At 37.7% G+C, this 27,663-nt stretch overlaps 1 protein-coding gene across 1 annotated transcript; it reads left to right on the top strand.

Moving 5' to 3' along the window:
- The first annotated feature begins 33 nt into the window (after positions 1 to 33).
- LOC139723764 (metallophosphoesterase MPPED2-like) lies at positions 34 to 27,475 on the top strand. Its single transcript, XM_071634976.1, is given in 9 exon segments — positions 34 to 836; positions 2,557 to 2,741; positions 6,194 to 6,343; positions 7,231 to 7,380; positions 21,703 to 21,822; positions 22,961 to 23,069; positions 25,377 to 25,398; positions 25,400 to 25,493; positions 27,021 to 27,475. Coding segments are annotated over 9 exon segments (1,095 nt in total). The 5' UTR covers positions 34 to 825; the 3' UTR covers positions 27,275 to 27,475.
- Positions 27,476 to 27,663: the final 188 nt, after the last annotated feature.

Here is a 27,663-nt window from a genome sequence, read left to right as displayed (position 1 = left end):
GTGTGTTTGTCATCCCGAGTAAAGATCTCCGAAACCCAGAACAAGCAATATGCAATGCCGGTAAAATGCCCCTGGCCTGGCTGGTGGACTGGATAGCTGGACGGACGACTCGGACGCAAGTAAATTGACCAGTCAAGACACGTATTAGCAAGGAATTGCTCCTTGGTAGTATATTAGCTGTATGATTAACTCGTTAGCATTACCACTAGCAATCACCGCACCGGACAGGAACAGCCCAACGATCGAGGTCTGACGGAATTATCGCTGTGTTGCAATACCGCAATCACCAGACGAGGAAGTGACTGGAGCTGCGTTGGTCACCATGTGTTAATACGAGTAATGGTCCTGAAATAGATCATTGTGTAATGAATAGCGAGCATGCCCAATGATGGGAGTGCCTAAACTGGTTTACATTTGATGGGACAGTACCATGGCCACTGAAGTGAGCTTCCATTACATCAGACTCAGACAATGATTTTTAGGGTCTATAGCTATAATCACACCTTCCAGTCTCCAGTGCAGTGAGAAGCCATACTGGTAACAGAGGACAAATTTGTGTATACAAATTTAACGTCATTGACATTGACATAATCTTGTCATTAGCATGATTAGCATCATCCCACTCACTCTTGTATGTCGTATCAGCAGTATCTGTCGTCTGCTTAATTGAACTTTGTGACTTTGATTCTATTGCGAGCTCATAATTCTCGTTCAAGAATTCACAAGTGCAGCTGCAGTGCAGGTGTTGGGGGAGTCAAAGAAGTTGACCCACAATTTTTTTATTGATTCAGGCTTGCCGTGCATGTGAGCATCACTGTCAGGAAGATGTCTTTCAGGTAAGAATTTGGTGAGAAGTCTGACCAATTAATCACGACATTTAAAACAAAAAATATTTCTAGTTGCTAGTCTTTATATTGAGATATTTAATATTTGTTACATTTTCATACCGTTTGTAAGATCTGAATTCTAATATCTTTGGAACAACTTGTTTATGATATACATGTATCATATTTCATTTAAAAAATTTGATTTAACTGCTCCCAAAGGTCCTGTTTACCTTTGGGAGCAGTGATTTCAAAAATGTTCAAGATATCACATTTGATGCATATAGTAGGTCTGTTGTGTCACAAAACATCCTACACTGAGTGTACCATATAAAATTTTTGCAATAAAAAGGCCTAAAATATAAGGAGACACCAGTGTTTTTCTCAATTAACAGCAACTGTAGATGGTTTAGTCTGGAACCATTCTCATAACTATTGTTCACATTTTGTGCATTCAACAACACTTAATTTGATTATACGGATTCAAATTTTTACAGTGGTTGTTTCTACCCTAAGCTCACATTTTGGAACTACATTTTAAAGCACTAATACTTGGTTTTTGTTTCATCTGCAAATGGTAAATTCACAGCAAAGTCCAACGCTGACTTAGCCCTGTGCACAAAGTGATAATTAAATTTGTACCATTCGGTAATAAACGGCAAGTTGATTTTGTGGCATGTGGATACTAAAACTAGAAAGAAGAATGGGCAAATTCTTTTGTCTTTCGCCTTTGGCTGCAGCTGTTACATTTCTGTTTTCTGTAAAAAAAAGATCAATTTTTCTTTACTCCATTCACTAGTTCTTTGGGTCCACATATTGCTCAGTTCATTTTGACAGGTGGGTACACTCTAGGTTGCAGCCATCAAACCCTTGTTTTACACAACAAGATATCTTGCGAATGAATGCAAAGTCTCCATTGTGGTTACATTTTGTTCAATTAATTTTGCAATTCCTGTGATTTGTTCTTAGTGTTTTCATTTTGAAATAGTTGTTTCATCATGCTTGCATGAATTGAAAGTGATCCAGAATGTTAATAATGAGCAGTCATTGGCAGTAATTTAGTCCAGAATTTGAGATCTGTTTTGAAGTCCTGCCCGGCCAGAGAGAAAAAATGCAACCCAAAGTTAATATTCTTTTTTCAATGTGTGAGAGTTTACACTTTTTTTGACATTTTTTATCGTGATCTCTTTTTTTACTGCATGATTCCACGTCATCAGATAGACAGCTGTTGGCCTTCCAATTGTAAATTAACATGTATAGAGTCTAAACAACACAAGTTGGAAAAATAATACACTAGTCTATCACATCATAACATTCATGCAAAGCAATACCTAGCTATAAGCAGTGAATTGTATTACTAATTAGAAAAAGTGTGTACAATATGGGGAAAAATGTTATACAATGTACTGTGAATCGAGCCATCCACTTTTTGATGGTATATTGTTATAACTCTTTTTCTTTTCTAACTTTTCTGGCATGTTGTTTCTCATATAGGCTTTTATCTGCAGTTTTCATTTCTTCATCTTATGAAATGGCTTCTTTGTAAGAGTTAACTTTGTACATTTTTCAGACTTGTGGTAGTGAAAGAACTAAATTATGTATATTGTAGATTGTTTCTTCATTCAACCAATCGTTTTGTAGAGACATGGGTTATTTGGAATACAGTGAAGAATTCTGCTTGATGGATATTTAGTGTGGTCAGCCTACAAAAACACAATTTTTGCTGTTACAGGCGTATGCTGAAAGGAGCTAGTAGGCGGAGTTCAGTGCCACAGCAACCAGATGAAGATTCTCAGCCAACAGAAATTACAGTTCATCCTAAAACAAATTACCCTCATCATGTATGGGACACACTGAAGAACAAACAGACTGTTGAGGTGGTCACTCCTATTGATCCAAGTACCCCAAAACCTAAAGGTAAGTTTGTTGCTCTTGCCGCAGGAAACATGTGTAAGATACAAAGTATTTCAATGTGGATAGAGTAATCTGTGTCTACACAATAGCTACAGACTTTGTGAATGAACTATCATGGTGTCAGCTTTGTGATATTTAATTAAAGAACATTTGAATATCTTGCATTTAAAAATATAGATATCACATGCTTAAAGTTACTACAGCTGTAGGTCTCCGTGTGGATGTTTATCCCAGCCCCCTGACTCAGGTGTATGGTCAACCAAACACATAAAATGGTTGTTCCAGATTCTTGGAGATACCCGCCTAGCACTTTTAAAAGGATGATGGGATAGGATTTTGACCCTCTATCACAGGCTTTTTGAAGGGAAGCCATCAAAATTACCTCCCACACAGACATTGAGAAGGGAAGCCTGCTTGTGTACATGTACATGCAGCATGACGTACAGCGCGTGTGACAAAATGTCCTGGGGATTGGGGGGGGGGGGGGGGGGGGGGACAAGACAAGGTTCCTGTGGTGGCTTGGTTTTAAATAATACAGAGAATTTAGTGACTTCTTAGTTGTCATGTTTTTATTCAATATTACTGCAAACTATGGAAATTACATTGTTCTAGTCTGTAGCAACTCTGAAATCTTTGTTTTCATATCTTACATGAAGTAGAAAAATATTTGAAAAGATACCATATTTGCATGTTGTTCCATCATCAAATTTAGTGCAGTCATTGTAATTCAAGATTCTTTATGCGACAATTTACTTTTTTTTTCATTTTCTTGATATGTTTATTATGCTCACGTTAGCATTGTAGCATTCAAGTTTTACTGTGATCAATATAAAATATTTTTAAAACGAGAAGAATGTTGATTGCTCTGCCAGAGATGTTTCATGATGTTTGTGTTTGATGTATTCAGTACTTTTGATGTATGAGTATCCCTCATGAGCTATCTGGAAGCATGCCATGAAAATTGTTCAAGATTTTTAATGACTCCTGCAGTGATTTCTAATTCTACTTGTAAACAAGAGAAATAATTTTGTGGCTCTTTATCCTTTATGATGCATGAATGCATGATTGTTATTGTATCTAGATTAGTCTTTAGATATCCTGAAATGTGCTAAACCCAAAGATCATGTTTACATCAATTTCATTTTAGGTGTCTGCACATGGTGTAGCATTTCCAATATCTTTTTTTTTTTTTTTTTTAAGGATCATAATAGCATAGTTTTTGTTGAGCTCTACTTCAGGTTTCTAATATATTTTATGAGATAATGAGAAACCTCAGTATGAAAGATGAAATCTATGAGCATGTGATTCAAAGAGGGATCCAATGTTTTTTGATGAAAATTGTTTTTAAATGGCTGAGTTATCAGCCATTTATTTATTTTGTTTTTTATCCAAAACAGAGCAATCCTACTAAAAGGTGGAATCCACCTATTTATAAGGAGTGCTTTGTTTTACTTTGTTTTTGGATGTCTCGGCCATTCCAAACCCGATTTTCATCTTTTAGAATATCTTTATATGCTCTGTATTCTTTCATTAGTGGTTTCTTGGTGTTTTATACAAAAAAGTTAAAAGCTCAATCCTCATCTTCACCAATTGTATACCATCCCTTTAAATGAAATATTTGGTTTGGGGCTACATCATGCTGATGGTAAAATTTATTTGGCAACAACTGAAATATTATACATTGTCTTCTTTGAATGAAAATCATTTAAAATCCTCTTATGACTCATGCGGTCTACAGCTTGTGGCAAATACTTTCTGTACATGCTGCAAAACCAGTTATTGTATGTTTTAAGAGAGACTAAATGTATGTGAGGTGCCAATGACTCCCTTTAACATCAACTAAAGAGGACTAGAACTTACATCTGAGTGCAATACTTACATGTACAGTAGTTTGAGTCATTTGAGTTTTCCTGAACAAAACTGAACTCAGATACTTCATGGAAAATAACAGTTTTAATCACCCAATCAGTTCAACTCCTGTCTATTGCAATTATACTGGAATGTTTGATGTCATGTGAAAAGAAGCATACATATTAAAGCTAATTTGAATCAGTGATCAAAGCAAAAGAATACAATAAATAAAGAGTTTTGGAAATTGGAGAAAAAAATTGTATTTCTTGTCAACTGAATTTGAACTACTGTAAAAGTGGATATTTTTGTGCAAGTGATTTTTCGTGCTCGGCTGAGTAAGATGGATTTCATGTGTTTTTAATTCTGCGGAATCAGAACATTAACTACTGGAACATATGGCATGCAAAAATATTCACGTGTTTGTATTTTCACGCTAGCGTCTGGTTGCGCAAAATGCGCAAAATTTCCACACCGTGAAAATTTCCACTTTAACAGTATACAGAACATTAATCAAGTATATTGAACCATATTTGTTCAGTTGTCTTTCTTATGTGATAAGTACGGTACCCATGCAAATTATCACTCTTGTGTTATATTATGAAATGTTAAAGGGATGATACTTACAATGTCTATTGAAATTGGGTTCGAGGTTTCCAGCGTTTTTTTATTATGATTTTTTTCAGATAATGAGAAACTTGAATTATGAAAAATGAAAAAGCATTATATAGTTCTAAGAGGAATTCAAAGTTTATTTGGTAAAAATTGGTTTTGAAATGGCTGAGATATCCAAAACAAACCTATCTTAGAAAAGGTGGGTACCCTCCTTTTATCAGGATTGCTTTGTTTTACTTTCTTTTTGGGTATCTCAGCCATGTCAAAATCAATTTTCATCAAATAAACTTTTAATTTCTCTAATAGAATTATAGTAAGCTTCTTAACATTTCATTAAATGGTTTCTATTGAAGTATCTCACAAAAAAAGTTAAAAGCTGAATTCTAACATCAAACCAATACTACACCATCCCTTTAATGGTATCCATTTCAACCCCCAAAGAGTTATGGTACACTGAAGTTCCTCACTGAGGCTGCTTGCGAAAGATACTAGTAATTGAAAGGAAACCATTTGAAGATTAGGGAAAAGTTCATTCTAGTATCATACAAACATGTAGTGCAATTTTTATCAGTACGTAACTCCCTACTTTAATAGCGGAATGAAAAACAACTTGCATGAATGAACCTAAATTCACACTTAATAGCTGTGTAGGACAGATGAGCAGCTTTTTGAAATGTCATTGTAGTGTACATGTACAACTGTACTTGTTGAATTATAGTACAGTGTAAAAAGTTTATTGCATGAATGTACTTATGTACAAGTTTGTGAAATGTTTGATTGTTTTGTTTAGATTTGAATTTGTTCTTTATGGAAATGGTTGATATTGAAAGCATGAGCATTCTGTTGAATCTGTGTCTGACATGTAGATGGAAAGCCATTTTACAGGAAATATGCATGCATTGTGTGCATCATGGTAATGAATAGTGCAATCTGTTTTTCTGTTCTGTTACTTGTGTCCGTGGTGTGCATCTATGCAACCCCCCTCCCTGCAGATCATGTCCGCTTTGTGTGCATATCTGACACGCACTCCCTCACGCACCGAATGAAGGAACCGATCCCAGATGGTGACGTTTTGATCCATGCTGGTGACTTCACCAAAATCAGTGGCCCTCAAGAAGTGCAAGATTTCAATGATTTCCTCGGTGAGTGCTGCTTTGTGAGAAGACAACAATTTGAGTGTCCCTCTGCAGGCATGCGAATATGCTGGTTCAGTCTTTTTCCAAATCCCAGGTTCACAAAATATTTATTTATTTATTTATTTATTATTATTATTGTCTATTTATTCATTTATTTATTTATTTATTTTTTTTTTTGGGGGGGGGGCAAAATTGGTGCTTCACAAAGCCCTTACAGCTCCTATGTTTGGTTCTTTTTCATTTCCTTATACAACGTACATTGCCACTCTGTGAAAATCACATGAAAACGTGTGCTTGTGACGAGATGCAGTTGTGTAGCTTTTAATTCTATGAAGCTGATGTGATTGTATCAGATTTGGAGTGTCCACCATCTTTTTATCAGCTGCTATACACCGTACATTATCTGACAATTGCAAACCCCAGTAAAGTAAAACTTTTGCCATGCAAAGTGTATCAGTGCATACCTTCTTGCATCTTGTATCTAAAGTTTTGGACCACTTTTTGCGAATGGAATGGGAAATCATGTGCAGGCCCGGTTTCACATGGAAGCCCTAGGCCCAGATATCAGATATCTGCATCTTTTTGCAACATAGGGAACTGACTGCCATCATATTCCATGCAGAATTACACCCAAACTTGAAGTCCCCATGGTTGCATGTCCTATTGATGTATAGTTGTACATGTTTGCATGTCATAAAGTGAACACTGACGTGTACTGTACGTACGTCTCTTGGTCGCTGTGGTAGAGTGTGGTAGAATGAAAGAAAAATAAGGTTTGCATCCTTATGACATCAGTGTTGAAAAAAAAAAGATAATCAGGTTTTTTCTTTTTTTTTTTACTTCATTCTGTCCATCTTACCCTCATGAATCGCATCTTGCGTGGGATGTCAAAGGGCGCACAAGATTTGTGTGCATATCAGACACGTTATCAAAGATGAGCTACCTCAGCAAGAGTGTGCCACGTGGCGATGTTCTGATCCATGCGGGGAGTTTCTCTAATGTAGGGCTCCCTCGTGAGGTCAGTGCCTTCAATGACTTCATGGGTGAGTGTTGATGGCAGGTTTAATGCATCAGCCAGGCTCATTTTTTTATTGTTGTATTTTGTTTTTTGTTTCCTTTTCTGGGAGGATGAGCACTGTCAGGCACAAATGCTTGTAAACCTCTCTCACCATCTCTAGGCACACATAAATGCACATGAACCTTCACTGCTGTATAAGTGGATGTACTTGTGCATTTCGCGCAACATGAAACTAGTGTGAAAAATAAAGGCATGCAATAAATTGCATTTTATTATGTACGTATGTAGAGTGTGGGTACATGTAATAATAATTGTGATGTGTCATTACAAAAATCATACATGTATATCGAGGAAAATAATATGTTAGTTTTTGGCAGAACTGAGATTATTTGTTGTTAGATGCAAAACTTTAAATTGAACAGAAATTGCCCTACTTCATTTCACAGAAAATATTTCAAAAATGAGTCAAAAGTTAGGAAACTGTAAGGTTATATTTCCAAATTATGTGATTTAAAGAGCATATTTCTTTCTTTCATGATCTCCAACTTTTATGATCCCTCACAATTTTTTGCTCACATAAAAAAAAAATGCAAAAAAATAGATAGAATAAGAACAAGACAAAACACCAATGACTTTCTTAGGGTTCTGCCCCAAGATTCTTCCCTTTGGGTGTGGGGATAATATTGACCCTTGACCAAACCATTGATGAGTGCTACCATTGATCCCCTCACCATCCCCTCGCTCCTCCGCAGCCCCTACCCTCACATTAAAAAAAAGTTTTCCACAGCCCCTGCATGGGTCTCTTAAAATGGAATATGGCTGCTGTATGGCTCTGTGTAGAAAGATTATCTGTGTCCGCACCATTAAGGTCATTGCAACAATCTCCATTGAGTGGACTTTTCTGTACAGATTTGGCAGTAATGTTAAAGTTGAGAATACAGAAATTCAGAATGGGAGAGGGGGGAGAGAAGAAATAAGTAATCATATCTATATCAGCATGATTTATGAGTATAACGATACATTCTATAGAGATCATTAAATGATGACAACACAAAGGAAAGCATGGTGAAGTGCATAGTACAATGTACAGTACATTGTATGTATGATAGTACAACTTGTATTTAATTTATTAGTGTACATGTACAGTGTGATTATCATAATCATTATAGTGTGCTGCACTGCATGATATCCAAACATAAAGTTGTTGGTCATTTTTTAGTCATAAGGCAGGCTACCTCATACAAACCTTTGATTCAACTATAAAATGTATCTGACATCAGTAAATGCAGTCAGTCTGGTCATTATCAAACATACATGTACCACTGGTACCATGAATCTAATTACCCTGGTGCATCAACTCAGCCCAAAGTGATATTCTGTTAAATGTGGGTTGTACATAATTGTACATCGACCAACTACAACAGTGTTTCTCAAACAGTGGATGCGTTGCAGCTGGCTTTGTGACAGAAAATCCAAACCATTGCCTATAATACAACTGTACACTGTACATGTATAGAAAGAGAGTGCGCCGTGCATACAAATGTAGCTCTATGGGAAATTGGCTTATCATGGGGGGGGGGGGGGGGGGGAATGTTTTTAACATGGCCCTAGAAAAGACATGTTCATGGCATCGCACTCAAGCTGGTATTGTCCTTATTGACTAGTGAGTTTGCTGAGCAATCACTGCACACTTGCTTGTTGCATGAATTCATGCTCAGACACATAATTTGCCCAATTGCATTTTCCATTGACTTAGATTTCAACGAGTCATATTTTACTCTTGAGAATTATTACGCTTAAAAGGTACCACATAGCTATAGAGTCTCCATTATTGTTAGAATGTCTTCAATCCTGTATTATGAATGAACTACTTATATCTTTTTTGGGGGTAAAATTTGTCTTTAGGAATATATCAGGTTTATTAAACAGCCAGTGAAAGAGTTGTCCTGTCTTGTCCAGCTTCAAGACGTGATTATCTCGGTCTGTTTCTGTGCACGATAACGATTTCTATGAAGATGTCATCATTGTAATATACAGTCCATAGGATGGCATTAAGACTTTTATTCTGCACATCCTGAATTACACTGTATCTAGACAACTGACTAACATGCCAACTCTCATTACTTAAATGATTTTTATCTATATTTAGATTAGTTTTGTCTGACTTTAGTTTTAAAGTACAACTTTCCCTTTAAAAGTGAATAGTAATGCCTCTGTATCAAGAAGGTTGCGTAATACACCAGTTTCAACTTTATTATATGCTTCTAGACTTTAAATTTGAGTGGTCAAAATTTTCAGTTGCTTTGAGCTTTCTTTCTCCAGGAATGTTGATGGTACAGGGAGCAAGGTGATAAATTATTTTACATGTGTACGCCTGTCCAGCATGTATTTTGTGTTCTGATGTAAAGATTCTTATTCCTTTATCAAAATTTCCTGATTCCTTTGTGTATGTGTGTGTGTTTGTGAGAGTGTGTGTGTGTTTGTGCATGTATTCATTTGTGAGTAAAGATAACTGTGCATTATTATAGGATCTGCTCTCAAACCCAACAAATTCCTCCCAAAATAGTGTTCAAATTCCCTTAACCTGTTGAGGACAAGTCCTGAGTACATTCGGGCAAGTGTGGGAAATGTGTGTTGTATATAGCAAAGCCAGCCAGTCCTCAATGGATCGATACTGCACCACTTACAAGGTTGTAGGATGCAAGGGCATGTGCATAATGTCATTGCGACATCTATTTACCCACGCCGATGAAAATCGGCAGGGGGTTATGTAAAGGGTTCCGTATGTTTGTTTGTTTGTTTGTTTGTTTGTTTGTTTGTTTGTTTTTTTTGTTTTTTTGTTTGTTTGTTTGTTTGTTTGTTTGTGTACAAGATAACAAGAGAACGGGTAAACGGATTTGCACGAAATGTTCAGGGAATGTTTGGATAATGACAGGAAAGAATCGATTAGATTTTGGTGATAATTGGTTGACCCTTGCAAATTCTGTGTGACCTTGAAGTTTTGACCCCATGGTATAGTGACCACTCCGAACATTTTCCGTTTCTTTGCGATTTTCCGCTCCCATACAAATATGGCGCGCCATTTGATCAATAATGCCGATTAACTGTTCATCTCCGAAAAACACTGTTTATCGGCGATAAACACTGAAAAAACACTGTTTATCGGCGATAAACAGTGTTTATCGAACGAAAAACACTGTTTATCAAGTGATAAACAGTGTTTATCGAGAAAAACTATGTTTATCGACCAAGTGATAAACAGTGTTTATCGAGGAAAAACTATGTTTATCGATCGACCGATAAACAGAGTTTTTTGTGATAAACACTGTTTATCGACCGCCGATAAACGGTGTTTATCGAGAAAAATTCAGTTTATCAGTTGATAAAGGTGTGATAAACAGAGCTTCATCTTGATAAACAGAGTTTATCGCTCGATAAAGTGTTTATCGCCGATAAACAGTGTTGTTGGTCGATCGGCGCGCCATATACAAAAGCGTATCTCCCAAACGATCCGACTTCGCTGCATGCAACTCTGTTCGTAAGACAATCCAACTTCGCTGCTCAACACCATTCGTAAGAATTTCGAAATTTACGTTTATTTGAGGAACTATGTCCTTCTTGATTTATGAAAGTTCGGGGTTCGCTCTCCGTCGTCACAAACTGTCCCGTATTTGGTGATTTTTCAAATTAACATTGATTCTTTTTTTGTTTGTTTGTTGGGGGAGCATTCCTCAATCATGAAATAATTTTGCTCGGTCCCAGTCACACTGCACGATATGCGCACTCATTGTCAATGCGTGTTCAAGGCCGGTGAAAATGCATCGCGCTCTACCCTGTTGGCGCAAAATTGCATCGCGGACGTTGCGGCGCTCGTTGGTGACCGAATACTGGTGCAGTAGATATTTGCATTCAACCCTTGCATTGAATAATTGCCGTAGAGGGGTAATTGCCCAGGGGGTACGTAAATTTTGTTTTTCTTTTTACCCACGCCGATGAAAATCGGCAGGGGGTTATGTAAAGGGTTCCGTATGTTTGTTTGTTTGTTTGTTTGTTTTTTTGTTTGTTTGTTTGTTTGTTTGTGTACAAGATAACAAGAGAACGGGTAAACGGATTTGCACGAAATGTTATGGGGATGTTTGGATAATGGCAGGAAAGAATCGATTAGATTTTGGTGATAATCGGTTGACCCTTGCAAATTCTGTGTGACCTTGAAGTTTTGACCCCATGGTATAGTGACCACTCCGAAAATTTCCCGTTTCTCACTTTGCGATTTTCCGCTACCATACGAAAACATAAACTCCCAAACGATCCGACTTCGCTGCTCAAATGTTCGTAAGAATTCCGAAATTTACGTTTAGGCCTATTTGAGGGACTATGTCCTTCTAGATTTATGAAAGTTCGTTCTCCGTCATCACAAACTGGCCCATATTTTGATGATTTTTATGCCTCCGCCACGAAGTGGTGCCGGAGGCATTATGTTTTCGGGTTGTCCGTCCGTCCGTCTTTCCGTCCGTCCGTCCGTCCTTCCGTCCGTCCGTCCGTCCTTCCGTCCGTCCGTCCGTCCTTCCGTCCGTCCGTAATGAATTTTGTGGACAGGGTAACTACCAAAACCTTTTGAGGTATCCTAATGAAACTTGGCATGTATGTGTATTAGGGGGTGAAGTTGTGCCTATCAACTTTTGGGTGCACATGCTCAAGGTCAAAGGTCAAAAGGTCAAGGTCAAATGCTTAAAATTTTACTATTTCCCCCATATCTATGCAATGCCTGAAGATATTTTCTTGAAACTTAGTGTATACATGTACTACCCAATTAAGATTCTCTTGTGAAAGTTTGGGGTCATGAGGTCAAAAGGTCAAAGGTCAAAAGGTCAAGCAAAATGTTAAAATTTCACTTTTTTCTCTGTATCTTGGAAATTGTTCAAGGTATCGTCATGGAACATAGTATATATGCATCTACTGACTGGCAGTGGTTATCTAGGGAATTTAGGGTTCATGGGTCAAAGGTCAGGGGTCAAAGGTCAAGGGCAATACTTCAAAATTTTACTATTTTCCTTATATTTATGCAATGCCAGCAGGATTTTTTTTAAAACTTGATGTATGCATGTATACCGGTAACCCAATAGAGATTCTCTGGGATTTTTTTTTTTTTGCCAAGAAGGTCAAAGGTCAAAAGGTCAAAGATCAAGTGAAAGTGCTGAACTTACTTCTTTCTCCATATCTCGGAAGTGGCTCAAGTTACCTCGAAACTTAGTACACTGTACATGCTGAATTTATGTATGTTCTGCCTGACAGTGATTCTCTTATAAATCAAAAGCCAGATGAAAATGATAAAAATTTACTGTTCAATACAGAAATTGCGGTTTTTCTCCATACCTTGAAAATTACTCAGTGTATAAACTTATGAAATGGTCAAAGTCAAGTTAAAGTTTTTAAATCCTCAAATACATGCTCTCCTATTCATCCAATTAAACATAGGTCAAGGAAGGTAAACATTCAATACATTTGTGACAAACATGTCATTTTAATATTTTGCCAATTTTGTGAAAATGTAATCACACATTGTCCACATGTACTATAGACGTATTAGGAGAGTCATGCATTATGGCGGAGGCATACCAGTCGCCATAGCGACATTTCTAGTTCAAATTAACATTGATTGTTTTTTTCGTTGGAGGAGCATTTGCTTGGTCGCAGTCACACTGCACGATATGCGTGCTCAATGTCAATGCGTGTGCAAGGCCGCTGAAAATGCATCGCGCTCTACACTGTTGGTGTAAAATTGCATCGGGGACGTTGCGGCGCTCGTTGGTGGCCGAATACTGGTGCAGTAGACATTTGCATTCAACCCTTGCATTGAATAATTCCCGTAGACACTAATCATAGGGGTAATTGCCTAGGGGGTACGTAAATTTTGTTTTTCTTTTGCGCTTTTGTGGATACAATCGTACCATCGAAGATCGTACACTCATACGACCTTTGATATCATCACACTCTCGGCTTGCTATAATCAAAATATCCCGCAAGAAAACGGCGTATTTCTCGATTTTTAGCGCTTTTTCCGCGACCCGTCGCGTAGACAATACTCTTAAAACTGGACTTAATTCGCGCGCGCTTGGAAAAGTTCCGATTCTGCACTTTTGACTGTGGAATTTGGGATTTTCGATGGATTTTTGGAGGAGACTTGAGGACTTTCCTGTACGTGAGTGAGTGTTAATACCGTATGTGTAATGATGTGATTTGCGTGTGATGTGACTGTAGAACCAAAGATCGTACACTTCAGTGTACGATCTTTGGTAGAACTCACTGGCTGGTGATAAAGCACACTGGCAATTAAGTGGCCGAATTCTGGTAGATGACCGAATGCACATTATGTTTACCCCGACTTTGTACTTAGGCGTGGGTCTGCCGCCATTGACGGCCCCTCTCTAGTTTATTACTTTTTTTCTGTTTGAACTTTTGGCAGATCTGTATTGAAGTATACAAGTGTATGTATAGTTATGCCTACCATGAAACTGAGAGAAAAAAAAAAAGTCTGCAGTATTGTGACACGTCCACATCTAAAGGAGATTTTCACCTCCGTATACAAGGAGTATTACTTTCTTGGATGCAGTACAATTGTTACGTTCATGATTGCTCATTATTGTATTATTATCATTTAAGATGAATTACAACATTTTGTACAATACAACAGTACAAGTATTAAGTATTGCTGCATTTCTCTTTTTGTTTTGTTCTCTGTTTCATATTTTAACAATGCAGAGAGGAAGGGAGAGGCTGAAAAGAATGTATTGCCTTTTGAGATTTTGTGGGTTTTCCTTACAAAAGCTTTCTTTTCTGTGATCTCCATGAAAACGAGGATATGTTTCAAATTTCTGTGACGATCTTAGTCAGTGTGCCGTCGTTATAAAACAAAAAGAAAATGTATACCATCTACTTCAGACATACAACACTTGTTGAAATACATTACTGTTGCTTATGATGGAAAAATGATGAATTGTATACTGATATATAATTAGATATATGAGGGAACAAAATCATTGCTAGTGAATTTTTCAACATAAGCTTGCCTTGTTATGGCACCCTCATTATGGAATAACCTCCCTCTCAGTATTAGATCCATTACAGATTTTGATAAATTCAAATCTGTGTTAAAAACTCACCTTTTTGATAATTGTTGATTACATGTTTGAATAGAGAAATATGTGATAGATTTTGTTTTCATTAATTTTGTTCACGCATAGAGACTATCTTATGGTAATATGCGTTCTAAGAACTGACTGTTATTATTATCATTATTCTAGAAGCCTAGGTGGTGGTGGTGGGGGGGGGGGGGAGGGGGAATCCATTGAAGACATGTGATTTAACAGATGGGAGGAGGAATATTTTAAAAGTTTATTCACCCTTTAAAAACCATCAAGGGAGACACATTGCTGCGCTTTACAACAATTCAAAGATGCTATCTCCTGATGCCGGAAGAAGAATTAGGACTTACCTGACTGCACTCTCTCCTTGGCTCCCCCGAGGATGTTTTCCCAGGGTATGGGCTCTTGACTTTACCCTAGAAATCCCCTCCCCCACCCCCAGCTGCCACCTTCCACACATCATTAATCAGTTCCATGTCAGCCTCACATTGTACTTGTAGACTGCTTAAACTTCTTGGATGTAGGGGGCTAAATGAGTAGGCCATACAGGTAAACCGTACCGCTGAACAATCTGTAGCATGATAAAGTTTGCATTTCATGTCAAAGGAGCAGTCAGTATGTCCACATGTTTTTGGTGGGTTTTTTTTTAAACTCCAAAAATGATTACTAAGCACAGACAGCTTTAGAAATATTCATATTTATACACTTCATGCAGTGTTTTCTTTAGACTAAGTTATACAGTTTATAACTATCATGAATAGGCCTACCATTCTTATTTGTGTTTAGTGGCATTTGTCATTCTGTGAGTGTTACTACCACCATGACCATTTCCACCATCACTGCCACCAGCAGCATCTTCATAAATATGATTCATCATCGACACTATCTTCTTTTTTTTTTTTTGCTTGTCATGAACATTGGCATTGAAAAACAAGTGTCTGGACAGACAGTTTACATCAAATTGGCATGTATACTTTGTAGGTCGATTTCTAAATATAATGCAATTTAATGAGACTTCATATTGTCTATTGTGACGAGAACACTTTGTCACTATGTTCAACATGATTACCACTGCCAGCTAGATTGCTATTTTCATTGTTATCATCATTACTGTAATTTGTGGTAGATGTTCCAAGATTTTCTTACTGACCCTGATGAGTTTTCAAAGAATTCTGCATTTGTCATCATCAATTTCCTCATCATCTGCTTTATTTTCTCGCTCATTTTTGTCATCATCCTATTCATCTTTATCCATCATCATCATCTTTATCATTTAAATTTTCATCATCATCATCATCGTCATTGATATACATCTTGCATCATCATAATCGTAATCTTCTTCTTAATCATCGCCATTATCATCTTCATCTTCATCATCAGTGATCCCCATTCTCCATCATTATTATTGTAATCACCATCATCATCCTCATCATCATCATCATCATCATCATCATCGTCATCATCGTCATCATCATTAATTTCATCATGGTTGGCAGCACCACTGCCCTCATGCTTGTATCATTAACAGTGTCCATGTGCCATTCATAATAAGAAGTGTTTAAGGCAGACCAGACATACACACTCACTCTGCTCCGTCTGGGTCATTTGTCTCTCCGAGCGGAGATCTTGATGACCTGCGTCCCTGGGAAAATGCGGCCGAACTTCCAGGGTATGAATATGGAGGATGGAGTGGTGTTTGCTCTGGTGTCTCGTTTGGATGGATGAAGTGGGGAAGGCATTGCAGCGACGGACGTTGCATATAGGCTGTCTGCGTATGCCCTCCCCTGTAGATGGATTCCTTCGCTCTTGCTTGATGCATTTCATCATCATTATCCACTGCCTGAACATACAGCTGAAGTGTATTAATGAGCATCAACATTGCCACGCTACCATGTAGTGACAATGGCATGGACATTAGAGTTACCAAAACACTGTTGATATTATTTTACTGGATGTGAATTTTATTGATATACTTGGGGGAGGGGGTGAGGGGGAGGGTGCAAAGTAAAAAAGAAAAAATCAGAATGAACACATTACTACTACCAGTACTACTAATGTGTGAAAATAATGTTGTCAGAATGATTTGTAGAGCATAATATTGCATCATTGCATAATACACCAAAATGTGCCAAGTTATTTATATTGGCTGTATGCAGTATTTACTGACGTGAGCCGTTAAAGAGTGGCAAAGCTTATGAACATGATACATTTGTATCATGTGAAACTCAGGTTTACCATGCTATTAAACGAAATCCACGCTGTGAACAATAAAACTGATAAGTAGGCCTGATCAGTCAGATCCGCAGATAATTTTTTTTGTTTTTGTTTAGGAGAAAGCTACATTGTAAGAAGCATGAGTCGACTCGTAGTGATCTGAAGCACCTCATCCAGGTATACAATCTATTAGGTGTATCGAAAATGACACAGCAGTTTAAAATGGCTCATCAATAGAGGAGAACCGTGTCACATCTAATATATTCTTGAAAATTATGATGGACCAAGTAATAACCGTCAAGTCTTATCAACACTGCAATCCAGAGCTTCATTGTAATTTTTTATGTTGACCCGTGCCAAGAGGAGGGGACCCCCCTTCCTCTCCCCCTTTTCTACTTTCTTTAAGAATTGAAGAGCCCTCCTGTCAGAGCAGTCTGCTTTCTCTTGAACTGTAGCTTGCAGAGAGAGTTGATGCCGACAGAACCCTGGGACTGGTAGTCTGTGCAGATTCAGACCCAGCAGTTATCTTGCCCAAATTATTATGCCCTATAACATGCCCGAACAGTTTAATGCACGAGTCCCCTGTTGACATGTACATCAAAGTACTGCCTACATCTGCACAGATACGAGATCAAGAAGTGTAGACATGATATAAGAGAGGGCAGTAAAGAGTGACAAAGGGCGTGGAATGAAATTTACTAACTAGAGGTGTTGTAAAGGTTAATAGAAGCCCCCCCCCCCCTTTTTTTCCCCCACCTCAAGACAAGTTCTACCATGTGAGTCTGAGTGATGCTGTGCTTATTGTAGATGAGAGCTTGGGATAGGTGTGTGCATACTCTATCTGGGCAGAGGGTGCAGTGTGTTACAGTCCCTGGGTAGTGCCTTGAGAAAGGAGGCACGAAAGTGCCCTGCTTATAAACGTTGTGTGATGTGCTTTGTCTTTAAAATCAGACTTTTTGTTTAAAAACACATCTTGAATTATTTTCCAATTGAATTAATCTCTTTTTAGTGTCCATACCAACAGAACAACTGAGATAGCACGTATGGTTTGTGTATGTGATTATTTAAGGTAAACGTTGCTGAAAATAGGCATGCCATGAGATGTGATAGGATGCTGGTGGGTACATTTGTTATCCAACTGTCAACAGTTTTTGAACAGTAGTGATTATATCTGTTGCACCATAAGCAAAGAACATGTATTCTTCAGCAAATCATGCTAGGCTGATTTAGGACTCAGATACATGTATGATGCGATAGAAAAAAAAAAGAAAGAGAGAGAGAGAGAGAGCGAGAGAGGGAGGGAAGAAAAAGAAGAAGAGAAAAAAGAAAGGTGAACACATTTTGAAATCTAGTAGATACTTTGAGAACATGCAACGTATACTGTAAAGCAAGAAAATTTAATGAATTGCCACTGGCATTCAATGCATGAATAGTGCAGACAGGAACTTTCAAATACATTTTAATTTCAGGAGTCTTCGATTTTGCTAAGTTCACAAAATTAAAATGCCCGTGAAAATGTCTGGTTTTACACTATCTTGACAGACGGCTGTATTGATACAGACAACAGAGAAACAGAAGAAAGCACACATAAAAATAGATTAAAAGAAAAAGTAAGAGAGAGAGAGAGGGAGAGAGAGAGGGGGGGGGGGAAGAATTGGGAGAAAAGAGTGGAAAACATGCATTTATTGCATTAATGAGATGCATTCTCTTTCTTTATTTTTTATTGAACACCAGACAGATTTTATGTATAATGTGGAGGTGCTTGGTCGTTAACAAGGAATATGCCCCAGCCTAGAGCACATGAAACATGCCATGCTATAAATGCATGCATGGATACTCTTTCTACTCTGTCCTTCGAGTGGCCACATCAGTCATCCATTACAGAGCAAACGAGGCATTCTCATTCCCAATTTTCCCCAGCAGAAGAATATTTAACTGGGGCAGCCCAGGGAGATAGTGAGGCCGTAAAATGGAGGGAAACCTATTAGGGGATTTCCCCTGATGGAGCCTTTGTCTATGGCATTTTGCTGTCGTGCAATAGTCTCTTCTCTCTCTCTCTCTCTCTCTTTCTTAAGACCTTGAGGGGGTGGGGTTAGGCATTTTCAGTTATTGAGCAGTTCCAGGGTTGAATTGATTCTGAATTTAAGTGAAAAAAAAAGAATTTACCAGCCGCCCAATTGACAATGAATACAGTGTAATATTAGAGAATGTGTAGGCATTTCAAAAATGGGAGATCTCCAAGTCAAATGTTTCAATGTCTGAAATTTTTGCAATAGTTCAGTGAAAATGTTCAGCTTATGGAATATGGTAAAGATGTTTTATTTTACAAAGAGTGATAATTGTTTACCTATTTTGTGCCCATCTGAAATAGAGTGAAAAGAAGAAAACCCAAAACATTTTTTTTTGAGACCTGTATCAAAATATCTACAGAAGTCCTCCCATCCACAAGATTGTTACATAAGTGGCAATCACTAAAATTTGCCAATTGTGAAAAGTTAAAGGTCCTGTTTACCTTTGGGTGCAGTGATTTTAAAAATGTTTAAGATATCACATTTGATGCATATGAGGAGGTCTGCTGTACCACAAAACATCCTACCATACAGTTTTCGCAATAAAGCCTTAAATATAAGGAGATATCAATATTTTTCTTAATAAACTGTACCAGTAACTGTAGATGGTTTAGTCTGGGAACATTTTTATTATAACTATTGTTCACATTTTGTATATTTAAGAACACTTATATCGATTTTACTGATTCAAATTTTTACATTGGTTGTTTCTTTCCCTAATTCACATTTTAGAACTATTTTAAAGCACTAATGCTGGGGTTTTGTTTAATGTGGAAATGGTAAATTATGCCTTTAATTGCACAAAAGTTTTCACTTTTATAGGGCACATTGTTCGATTCTGTTGATGCCAGCATATCTTACAGTGTCAGGCCTGCTCAATGATGCAAAGAACAAAGAGCCCAGGAGGCATTCTGTTTAGTGAATGCTTAATTCTCAACTTCTTAGCAGCTGTCTGTCATATCCAGATTGTTTCGAACCATACATGTACCTTTGTTTCAAGCTATGCAGAGTTATGGCTACAAGGTGGAAGACATAAATATACAACTTGTATTGTGTTTACTGCTGTTTGCTTTGAGTGATTTTCAATTTATCTTCACTTCAAGTTTTGTAGCATTTTTGCAGATTTTCTTTTATCTTTCATTCTCCAAATGTTTGTGCACTGCTCATTATTCAGTAAGAAAAAACAAAACAAAACAAAACAGAGAGACTTGGCTTCAACTTTCACTGCTCTTGAACTACAACTATGTATGCCTTTCTGGATGTATTGAGAGAGTGTTTTGTTTGAAATTTTCTTATTACATCCAGGTATTAAGATGATTATTTCAGTGCGTACATTGTCATGAACTGGCCGTGGTGATTTTTTTTTTTTTTTCTGAGGAAAGCAATTTGTCATTAGAAAAGATGACATCATCTTTTTCTTACTGTCATGTTCTGGCTGCTTGTATATAGGGGATGCACTTTGTAGCAAAGTAAACAGCAACAAAGTATGTAGTCCTTCAAATTTGACTGAGCTTCCATGCTGTAGCTAGGCAAATTCATGTAGTACAATGATATACTGTGTATACTGAAGTTCCATGTTCATGCACAATATTGGCAATAATTGTTTAAATGCCAAATGTGCTAGTTAAACTTGAATAGCTCTACATTTGCTAATTAAATGCATTCTTTTTTGTGTGTACAATAGTGTTGGAATGTTTGTGCTACTTATAAAAATTCAGTTAATTTACTGCAGCATTTGTGCCTATAGGTATGTGGATACAGTTTGACCAGAAGCAAAAAGTAATGGTCAGTCCAAATCACTCTGTTAGAGACAAATTCTAATGATTGTATGTACATACGTGTATCATATCAAGACCTCATGAAAATCCCCCACAAGGAAAGTGTGTAGCAAGAACCTTTGCATAGCAAACAACTGCCAAACACGACCAGCGACTAAGGATTTTATTTCCACCGCAGTGGCTCATGCCATTGTGCACACATGACAGAATAAGTCACTGCTCACTATCAGAATTAGATGTGGATATAGACATTAGAAATGTGAAACTTGTTTTTCTTTGTGGGTGGAGGGGGAATGGAATATTTTTCTTTAGAATATCATACTTTTATGCCTTTGATATGGTTTTTTTTTTGTACAGGCTTGTGATAACTGTTTCACTGAAACTGTGTGTCCTGCTGGTTTGAATTCCTGTTGAAAAGTGTGCTCTGAGATTTTTCCCTTTTTAAAGGAATAGAAAAAATGAGACCGGTAAAAGCAAGAACAAAAGCAAATCACTGGCTTTAGTGATGGTAAATACTTGACATTTACACAATTGGTAGGTGAATTAGACAAATCACAGAAATCTAGACAAATTAATTTTAAAGTTTTTTACGTTGAAAATACTTTAAGCAATGTAAGAATAACATAAAGATATAATAGAAATGATAGAAAAAACAACATGGTCATAACATGTTCATTTTTTTCCCTTTGTGGAAATGCAGGGCTGCATACTAACCCATTTTTTTTCTTCTACTGGTCTAACCTGTTTGTCTGACCAGTAGGTACCTAATTTTTCCGATTTTTACTGGTCCAATCCTAAAAATATTACTGGTCCAACAATGATCTTTACTGTTCAGGGACCATCGGACCAGTGCCAGTGTGCAGCGATGGAACGTAATGACTGTGTATACATATGCAACATTGAAAATGCCTACGCTGTACGCTGTTTTTTAATGTTTCCCTTGATCTATTATTGAAGACGGGTTTAATGGCATGATATGTGCGTACGTACACGTGAGTGAGACCTTATTACATGATATCTAGTATGGCTTCAACTTTTAATAAAGTATGTTGATTGATGGATTTGTTGCTCCTGGATATGTCAGTTCTTAAGTGTGGCACTTAGTAATTGTGTGTCTTCATTTCCCAACTGCTACCACAAACAGGCACGCTCCCGCACAGGCACAAAATCGTCATCGCGGGAAACCACGAAGTCACCTTTGATGAAGAATTGATGAGGGAGAGGAACAGCCACGTGTTTATGAGCTTTGCTTCAGCTTTTCAAGGTTCCTAGAACTCTTACGTCCTTCTATTGTGGATGATATTTTCCTTTTATGAGACCTTGCTCTGCCCATTTAATTTCTCTCTACTTCTGTTTGTGTGAATCTCCCCTCCTTGGGAAGCCACTCCTGGTAAAAAAGAGAAGAGAAAATTCAGACCTGCTCGACATAAGACTTTGTTGAAGATTTCTCCTGTCTCGTGATGTATCAGTCATTATGTGTATGATTTTCATGTATTTCATCCACCTTATGATTCACATTTACTTATAGGACAAGTTCACCTTCATAAACATAAGGATTGAGAGAATGTAGCAATATTAGTAGAACACATCATTGAAAGTTTGAGGAAAATCAGACAATCCGTTCAAAAGTTATGAATTTTTGAAGTTTTTGTGCAGTAACCGCTGGATGAGAAGACTACTGCAGTGTATGAATAACTTAGATGTCACATGCGTACAACAATATAAGGAAAATATAAAGAGAATTTCACAAAATTCCATCTCTTGAAAAAAGTACACATTCCCCAGACTTGTTACCGACAAATGTTATGGGTAATATTATTCCCCCTGCCTTTAGAAAGAGGCAAGTCAAGTGCTCTTTTATTATGCGAAAAAAGTGAAAATATGTTGAATTTTCTTTTGCATTTTCTTTTGCATTTTCTTTTACTGTTGTACGCATATGACTCACCAGCTGTAGTAGTCTCCTCATCCAGCGGTTCCAACACAAAAATTTTAAAAATTCATAACTTTTGCATCGATTGTCTAATTTTCCTCTAACTTTCACTGATGTGTTCTACTAATATTGTTGCATTCTCTCAATCCTTATGTTTATGAAGGTGAACTTGTCCTTTAAAAAGAGTAAGATTATTATTTTGTTGTTATTGTTATTATTATGATTGTCATGATTATTATCATTAACTGCTAACATTTTTGTAGTTACACCCTTTTTGCAATCTGAAAAAACTATTTAGAGTGAAGCCATATGATTAAATAAGTAAATATTAGAAATGATAAAAAACAGAATTACCATGACATATGTTGAGTATTTTACCATTGGTCCCCCCCCCCCCCCCCCCCCCCCCCCCCCTGCTGGTGCTATGTGTAGACTTCAAATGCAAACAAAAGTTGTGCAATGTTCTCTGCAGGTCTAAAAGAAGACGACTGGAAATCAATCAAATCAAAACTGACCAACTGCATCTATTTGGAGGATTCTGAGGTCCGAGTGATGGGATTCAGGATATATGGATCTCCCTGGTGAGTCATAAATTATATTTCTGTATCTTGTCTGTGATGTCGTCTCCAAAACAGTTGTTTGATTGGAGTTATTTGCCTTAAGTCATCCTTCAATAGTCATGTTACTCTCAACTATTAAGCAGGCATTTTAGTTCACTATCTTTTTACAGTAATTTAACCCGTTGAGGACGGTTTGGTTTTGCTACAACACGCATTTCCCATAGACACCTGCCTGAGTATACTCGGGATTCGTCCTCAACGAGTTAAGGAACTACACATCCTTGGTTGTGATTGGCTTACGCCTGAAATTCAAATTTACTTCTGGTTACACCTTCCAATCTTCCACATCCTGAAACAAAAAATCTAAGCTTCATAGTTATTGTGCCAGTATTAACTGTTTCAGAGATATGTGTAGTTGTAATTTTGGAACATTTGTTGCTGTTGTTTTTTTCTCTCTCCAAATATTCACATGAAATCTATTCAAAAAAAATTCTGATCTGTCCTCATTTCTGGTTCTGTGGATTATTTTGAATGTACAGCTGCTCATCCAGTTTTGTCCTATTTTGTTAGTATGACTTCTACGGTAGTACAGGGGAAACTCGGTATAACGAACTCTGCTATAACGAGATATCGGTTATTACGAGGAAATTTTCCCGGTCCCAAATGTCCTTCCACACAAGTCTATGTAAAGTGCTACTCTTATAGCGAGATCGGCTATAACGAAATAACTGCTATAACGAGATAAATTTTGTGATTTCCAAACAAAGAAAAACATAGCCAATCAAACCTGATATAGCGAGGTAAAGCAAAATGTCTTCGGGTAAAGCTTTACTTCGCCTGTGCTATCATGTTCCGAGATTGTAAAGCTCGATGCGCCAAAAACTGTCTTGTACACACATATTTTCTTCAGTTCACTCTACAGCTAGCACCGCATGTTGTACGTGTATGTGTGTGTGTGGTACATGCAGAAAATGTGGTGGGACGGCCGTATACATGACATCATCATGACGTTTAGCAAGTGTGAGGCAATCTGATGCTGTGATTGGCTTTCTACGTAGGGAATTCCCCATCTTCACACACACACAGTCACAATGTACTTGTACATACAGAATGTGTCACACACACATACACACACAGCATTGTGCAGACCATTATTCAAGCTTTCCACACACAATACAAACCCATACCATAACCACACACCAATCCCCAGACGATCTCCACATAATTGCAAGCTATTATATATAGATTTACGAATTCAAACATCTACAGCTGATAAGAAAAACATTCTTGATATCGGATTTCATTGGCGAAAAAACATCTTCTTACCCATAAAGGTGAGTAATTACCTCACACACATTACCAAGTTATCAATATAGATTGAAAGATGATGGGTAGTCCCACATGTGCAAATTAATGTCTTTATGTTATGCTTTCTTTTATGCCTACTGATATAACGAGATATCGGCTATAACGAGGAAAACGACTCGGGTCCCGACCATCTCGTTATATCGAGTTTCCACTGTATTATGTTAAAGGCAGCCGATCGCCATCCCTAATGGTACGTAAACTCCGAACGACCGAAGTTTGTGCATGCAATTGCGCAATGCTACCACTGAGACAAGTGTGTGTGTGTGCGTGTGTGTGTACGACATCATACACAAATATTGTCACCGCGAGCTGCGGTGATTGGAGGAGAGAGGCCAGAAGACGCGTGGCTCTTTTGGCCTCTCTTCATGCGCATGCGCACTGAGAGTGGGCGTCCATTCGGAAGCTCTCGTGGCTCGCTGGGACAGCCATTTTGGGTTAGGAGATAAGCACAGGGAGCTTTCTTGTAGCCTACCCGTATTTTCGCTGACCCATTGAGCCAGCGCTATTCTCATTCGGGGGTCACTACATTTGATACAGAATGGGGAAGGCAGCGTGTTGCGTTCGTCTCCGTGCCGCACAAACCACTCGCCACGACTGAGTGTCTTTAATTTGATACTCACCATAATTCATTTCAGACACTTTTAATATTGTGTGCCTTTGTGCTGTGAATCCAGTCTATGGCTTTTTTCTGATGAAATTCTTTCAAAATTGTTCTCAATGAAATCAATTTCTATGACTCCTGCCACTGAGATGTTTGAATTTGCTGCCTGATCGTCACACTTTGCAAGATCTTTCTCGTTTCCTGACAGGTATGTCTTATTCCTCTTTGTCTGTCCTGCAGTGGGCAGCATACAAATTTGCACATTTTCATAAACTGCTGTGACAGAAACAAAACAAAACAAAGCAAAGCACCATATCTGCTGTTTCTTATCTTTGACCTTGATGCTTGTGTATATCCAGGCAACCTGTGTTTTGTGACTGGGGGCTTCAACCTGCCCAGGGGACAGGCCTTGTTGAACAAGTGGAACAAGATCCCAGAGGGTGTTGACATCCTGGTCACACATGGACCCCCTCTCGGTAGGCACTGCAGACTCAACTTATTACTTCTGGCCATTTGACAGAGAAATCTGTTAAACTAGCAAAGTAAAACAAGTGTTTATACGTTGAATCGAATTTAGCAACTGAGCTGTGTGGTTACTGTAAAGGTGAATATCTTTTGTGTGAGTAATTTTTTGCGCTCGACTAGTAAAGATGAGTTCACATGTTTTTGATTCTATGAAATCCAGACATGAACTACTGGAACATATAGGAAGCAAAAATATTTGTGTGCTTTTATGTTTTTAACATCGCAAAAATTTCCACTTTTACAGTCATGTCCAAATAAGGGAAAGTCAAGGATGACATGTATTGAGTTTATATGCTCCTCCTCTTTGGAAAGTCAGACTTTTTGGCCCGAATATATGAAAGTGATTTAAAGGACAAGTTCACCTTCATATACATGTGGATTGAGTGAAGGCAACAATGTTAGTAGAACACATCAGTGAAAGTTTGGGGAAAATCCAACAATCCATTCAAAAGTTATGAATTTTTAAAATATCTGTACAATCACTGCTGGAGGAGAAGACTACTACAGTGTATGATGTCACATGCGTACAACGATATGAGGAAAATAAAAAGAGAATTTCACAAAACTTGACTTTTTGAATAAGGTGCACATTTCCTCGACTTGTTACTGACTTATGTTAGGGGTAATATTATTCCCCCTGACTTCTGAAAGAGAGAAGTCGAGTGTTCTTTTATTATGTGAGAAAAGTGAGAATATCTTGAATTTTCTTTATACTTTCGTTATATAGTTGTACTCATATGACATCACAAGCTATAGTAGTCTTCTCATCCAGCCGTAACTGAGCAGAAACTTCAAAAATCATAACTTTTGAACGGATTGTCCGATTTTCCTCAAACTCTCATTGATGTGTTCTACTACTATTGCTGCATTCACTCAACCCACATGTCTATGAAGGTGAACTTGTCCTTTAAATTTAGACCATTGCTTGAATAGTCTATAGTCTATATAAATAAGCATGAAATAGGGTACTGTTGACATGAGCGTATTAATGCATGTTTGCTACTTGACATGTGTAGGCATACACAATCTGTCACCAAATTTAAACCACCTTCGTGAATTGGGGCTGTTGTGTTTGGAAAACTAGGGAATTTTGAGGAAATTATTACTTCCCCTTAATTTTCTACCAGGTAGGTAGTGTTGTATGTAGTAAACCTTCTTTCTCTTCAAAATCACTAAAACATCGCAGCTGTATGTATCTAATCTGCAGCTGCTTACTGCTATTCAAAAAACGACATTGTGATTAGGAAGTATTCTTTTTATATGACACCATTAGATTTGTATTTCATTAGATTTTTGATATTGAAATTTCTTCTTCAAAATGCACAGAAGTCTATAGATTTGGTAAAAAGAGGTAGCAAATATTTCACAGATAATTACAGTGTAATAGAGATTGGCTGTTGCATTCGGAGTGATGGCATTAAATAGATCATTGACAAAACTATATTTCATCTTCATATTATTTGTCTCGTCGGTATCAGGCCATGGCGATGTCACACGTGACGCTACGCGAGTTGGATGCGTTGAGCTCCTCTCCACGATCCAGCGCCGCGTACGACCAAAGTACCATGTCTTTGGACACATTCACGAGGGTTACGGCATGACGACAGATGGACACACAGTGTTTGTCAACGCTTCGATATGCGATGTGCGCTACCGTCCAAACAACAAGCCTATCGTCTTTGATCTTCCAACCCCCCGAGTCCCAACAGTGGAGGCTGAGAGTTCAGTGTAGCCAATCATGAAATACTCACGTTTTCATGAACGACCTTTGACATTGATCCTTTTTATCCCAGTTTTGTACCTTTTTTTCATGTGGAATTTTTTTAATTGAAATCGTTGAATGCATCTTTTTGTCTTCGTATCATGGTTGCTGGAGGTAGTGTTTCAACTTGTTGATCCTCACAGAGGTGTTTACAATTGGACTGTTGAAAAGTGACTGTGGTTTGTGTTGAGGATGCCCTCAAAACAGTTCTCCGTTTATGGGAGAAAAAGGCTCGAGTTGCCCATTGAATATGACGTCAACAATTGGTCTTACCATTGTCCAGGATATAAATGAACCATGGGTAGGTTTGAATCAATTATCCTCATTGGATCCATCTTGCAAAGAAACTACTCTTGTAA

This window comes from Diadema antillarum, unplaced genomic scaffold (genome assembly GCF_040938485.1).
Source record: "Diadema antillarum isolate AM-2024a unplaced genomic scaffold, OU_Dant_1.0 scf00000199, whole genome shotgun sequence".
Classification (NCBI taxonomy): domain Eukaryota; kingdom Metazoa; phylum Echinodermata; class Echinoidea; order Diadematoida; family Diadematidae; genus Diadema; species Diadema antillarum.
The sequence above is the reverse complement of the archived record's forward strand: the minus strand, read 5'-3'. Positions and strand labels throughout refer to the sequence as shown.